This window comes from Pagrus pagrus, assembly GCF_965226575.1.
Source record: "Pagrus pagrus genome assembly, chromosome: 22".
Taxonomy (NCBI): domain Eukaryota; kingdom Metazoa; phylum Chordata; class Actinopteri; order Spariformes; family Sparidae; genus Pagrus; species Pagrus pagrus.
Window position 1 is genome coordinate 3,531,174 of NC_140204.1, and position 3,984 is coordinate 3,535,157.

General features: G+C 38.7%; 1 protein-coding gene across 3 annotated transcripts; it reads left to right on the forward strand.

The window, feature by feature from the left end:
- The first annotated feature begins 579 nt into the window (after positions 1 to 579).
- Positions 580 to 3,685, forward strand: LOC311251573 (uncharacterized protein). Of its 3 annotated transcripts, none has more exons than XM_084344060.1 (9): positions 580 to 999; positions 1,516 to 1,758; positions 1,846 to 1,965; positions 2,115 to 2,130; positions 2,226 to 2,308; positions 2,659 to 2,721; positions 2,811 to 2,870; positions 3,307 to 3,369; positions 3,513 to 3,685. In XM_084344060.1, exons 1-9 carry the CDS (start codon positions 840 to 842, stop codon positions 3,596 to 3,598), a joined length of 894 nt encoding a protein of 297 aa, XP_084200186.1. In that variant the 5' UTR covers positions 580 to 839; the 3' UTR covers positions 3,599 to 3,685. The 3 variants fall into 3 exon arrangements, with proteins under 3 accessions (XP_084200186.1, XP_084200187.1, XP_084200188.1); XM_084344061.1 differs by having other exon boundaries at positions 1,858 to 1,965; XM_084344062.1 differs by lacking the exon at positions 580 to 999 and adding an exon at positions 1,137 to 1,417.
- The last annotated feature ends 299 nt before the right edge of the window (positions 3,686 to 3,984 follow it).

A 3,984-nucleotide genomic window follows, 5' to 3' on the forward strand; every position in this document is an offset into this window, starting at 1 on the left:
TGCAGAATGGAGGTTCTTCTGGTATAAGACTGTTCCTGATCCATCAGGCAACTACTACTACAGATATAAGCTTCTACCTGGCAGCAGCAGAGGGACTGAACAGGATTCCTACATTGTTCATGGACAGACACACACAGCAGGATATGTGTGCGCAGCTGGAAGAGGAGATCCAGTGTTTTACACTTATTACAGTTACCCTAAGTTTGTCTGGTCTGCAGGTCAGTGTGTTTCTCTCTCTTAAGAAACAGATGTTATATCAGCTCTGTTCATCTTGTTTCTAAATGATGATAAACATACAGTATCTTGAAAAAAAGAAAATTAATTTAATGTGGTCTTATGATCTTGTCTCTCTCACTAGCGTCAAGCTAAACTCCATGCTTTCCACCTTACTGGGTGGAATTGACTTGTTTCCTTCTGTCCTCACTCTTTAACATAAAACACAAAAAGAGAGATATGATATCTCGGCTAAAACTCTGCTCTCATGTGCAAAAAGTACCTTTAGTCTGGATACTTCAGCTCTTCTTCTGCTTACAGCAGCTGTAGTCACTTGGTTGTCTATCATTTAAAATGTACTCAAAATGGTAGCAAGAGGTCAAAGTAGAAATCATAATTTTACCAAAATACTGAACTTTGTTGCAATAAAAACAAAGCTAAGGACTATTTGAATTGAGGCGTTTTATATCTGAAGATCTCTGTGCTCTGTTTGACCTCTTATCACATGTTGTTTTTCAGATATTCACTCATCAGCGTCTCTCACAGTGAGTCCTGACAGAGCTCAACACTTCACCTCTGACTCTGTCTCACTGAGCTGTGAGGGAAACTCTGCTGGGTGGAGAGTGATGAGGTTAAATATGAACAGATACCTGTCAGACTGCTCCTACTGGGGGACAATGACTGGATCAACATGCAACATGAACACTTACAGGCCCAGTGATGCAGTGTACTGGTGTGAGTTTGGATCAGGAGAGTTCAGCAGTGCAGTCAACATCACTGTACAGGGTATGATTTCATTACATTTAGTTTTTCTTTGACTTATTATTTCAAACATCCCGTTGTGTGTTGAGGAGTACAGTACACTGACATGTTAAGAGTTCTGCCCAACACTCTGCTTCATGATCTCTCCACTCATTAATGGTTTTCACTTAATAAACATAGTTAAGTATTTAATCACACTGTGATTTTAACCATGTATAAATATAGAATATAGATTTGTGGCTGATCTGTTCTTCAGTTTTTAGGTCCATGATCACCATTTAAAGTCCAGTGTGAAGGATTTAGTGATATTTAGCTGTGAGTTTGCAGATTCAGCCAACTGAAAGGCTTCTTGAACAGTAAGACACACAAGGCGTATGAAGATGAAACGTCAGATTTTATGATCACTGTTAAATCAATGAGAAAAGTCAAAGAAACAAACCCAGTATGTGTCTTTTCTCATCTCTCTACATCCACTCATTCTCAAGTTCCTCAACCAGCTGATCTCTGACTGAAACCTGGTCTTCTTTGACTGTTTAACAGGTGGAGATATGATCCTGCTGAGCCCGGCCCGTCCTGTGACTGAAGGAGATCCTGTTAGTCTGAGCTGCAAATTAAGACGTCAAACATTTGACTCCACTGTGTTTTTCTATCACAATGAGAAAGTGATTCAAAGTGACAGCAGATGGGAGTTAATTATCTCTGCAGTGTCAAAGTCAGATGAAGGATTCTACAAGTGTCAACACTCAGGACAAGAGTCAGCACAGAGCTGGATGTCAGTTCAGGGTGAGTAGGATTAAAACACTTGCTGCTTTTTGCTGTTTTTTTTCTTATTTGACTCAAAAGATATTCAGAGGAATATTGTTTCACTAGTTATTCCAGCAGTGTCGAGGCCTGAAAGCTCTTCATTTCCTGTCCTGTTGATTGTTGGGCTGGTTTGTGGAGTCGTTCTTGTTCCTCTGCTCGTTTTGTTTTGCTACAGAGCGTCCAAGGGTGAGACCTTCTTCTTCTATTATCAGATGTTTGGTGTTTACGTTGATTTAAAATACACAAACGTTTTCTGACCTGATGATATTGAACAGCAGTACAACAACTTACAATGCAAAACAATGTAACAACAAATCTTCATCTTTTCTTTACAGATACATGCTTCAACAGGTCGGTGCAAAACTGTTTTCTCACATTTTGAACACAACAGCGACACGTTCAATGTTCCTGTTTATTAAATATTTTGTATTTGCTTCATGTTTTAGGCCGATCCAGTCTGAGAGCTCCAACACAGATCATGTGGTCAACCTGAACGAATCAGTCAAACGCTCTGAAGACACTGAACATGGTACAGTTAAAGCATTGCTTTACCTCCAGCCTCAGAGGTGTGTTAGCATCGCTTTAGACAATTTCCTTATTATCAGTGTGCGTTGTGAAAATACCACCTTTGACGACACGTGACTATTAATGATGTAGTTACTTTGAAAATGTGTCTTTGTCATCAAGTATCTACATCACTGTGTCTGCAGCACGTGTCATCTTTGCTATGTAGATGTGCCATATGCTCTGGATCATGTACTGTTTCTGAATCTATTGAGGTTCTGCAGTGAACGTTAGAAAACCAACCACTGGATGATTTAAGGGAACTTGATTCCAAGTGATCGATATAAAATCCTGTAACTAATGTGTACATTTCAGTTGCAGGTGGATCCCAGGACGTCACATATTCTTCAATTGAACTTAATAACGTTGGGAAGCAGAGTGAGTACTCTTAATTAAGGCAATAAATAGAAGTGTAAAAAGTATAAATGTATTTTTTTCTGTATGGATTCATGTGATTGTCTTCGCAGGGAAGCAACATACACCAGAGGAGGCATCAATTTACTCTGACGTGAGGACAGGAGCTGCAGGTACAGTCAGTTACAACAGTCATGTTCAAAGTTTGGTTTGAAATGTTGCATATCATTTTACTGGAGGTCAATATGTGTCGTTATTTGTTGTTAATCTTGGGTAAGTATTAAAAACTACCACTAGGTGTCACCAGAGGTGGAAATCTCACACATTTCTCTGACCTTTCACACTTTGGGGTTTTTCTAAGTTTGACTTCTTCATAGACAGAATGTGATTGTTAATTCATGTTTTCTGTGATTTGTTTAAGAAACAACAACAACACAATCAACAAAGACACAGCAGCTGATTTGGAAATATTTAGATTTTCATTTAAACATCAGACGCTGCTGTATTGTCATGAAATCAACACAAGATCCAAAATGTATTTTATTTTCATTCTACCTGTCGGTCCATCTGTCGTAGCAAACAAACCCTAACATCTGCCCTCTGTTTCAGACGACAATCTGTTGTATGCCCAAGTCGTCAGCCACGATAAAGGCAAAGGCAAGAAGAAGAAAGGTAAAGTCTGTGTTCACCTGCAGTCGTTATCACCCAACGTGTTAGTCTTTGTTTAGATGTTTGTTATTGTTTTATGCCTCATATCTCTTTTAAGTAATGTATTGTTTACCCTGACAATGTCCATGTCTCATCTCCATTTATAGGAAAACCAGCTCCTGCAGCAACTGATGAAACTGTTTATTCTGAAGTCAAACTGGGATCATCTCTCGGTAATCATGCTGCCGTATAACGTCCATACTGTAATGACGTCTTCCACAGCTGATTAAATGGATAAAAGCCAGACTAACGTGTCAGAAAGCATCTTGAGGAAACTGGTTGACAGCATTTCATTCAACTGCTATAGAAATATGAGACATGCTCAGTATTCTGTGCAGTTTATTTGTTGGCAGATTTATGTAAAATAACGGCTTCATATGGTTTTATTATTGATTTAGCACAAGACTACTGAAGCAAAATACCTAATTTATTGATGCACTTCATCGTTACTTTTAATTTTTACAGTTATGTTTTGTTTTTGTTGGAAACATTGAATGCAAGTTTGGTACAATATGTTTGAGCTTGTGTCGCAGGGTACCAGCTTTAATCTCTGTTAAGTGTTAGATCCAGGATAGACGT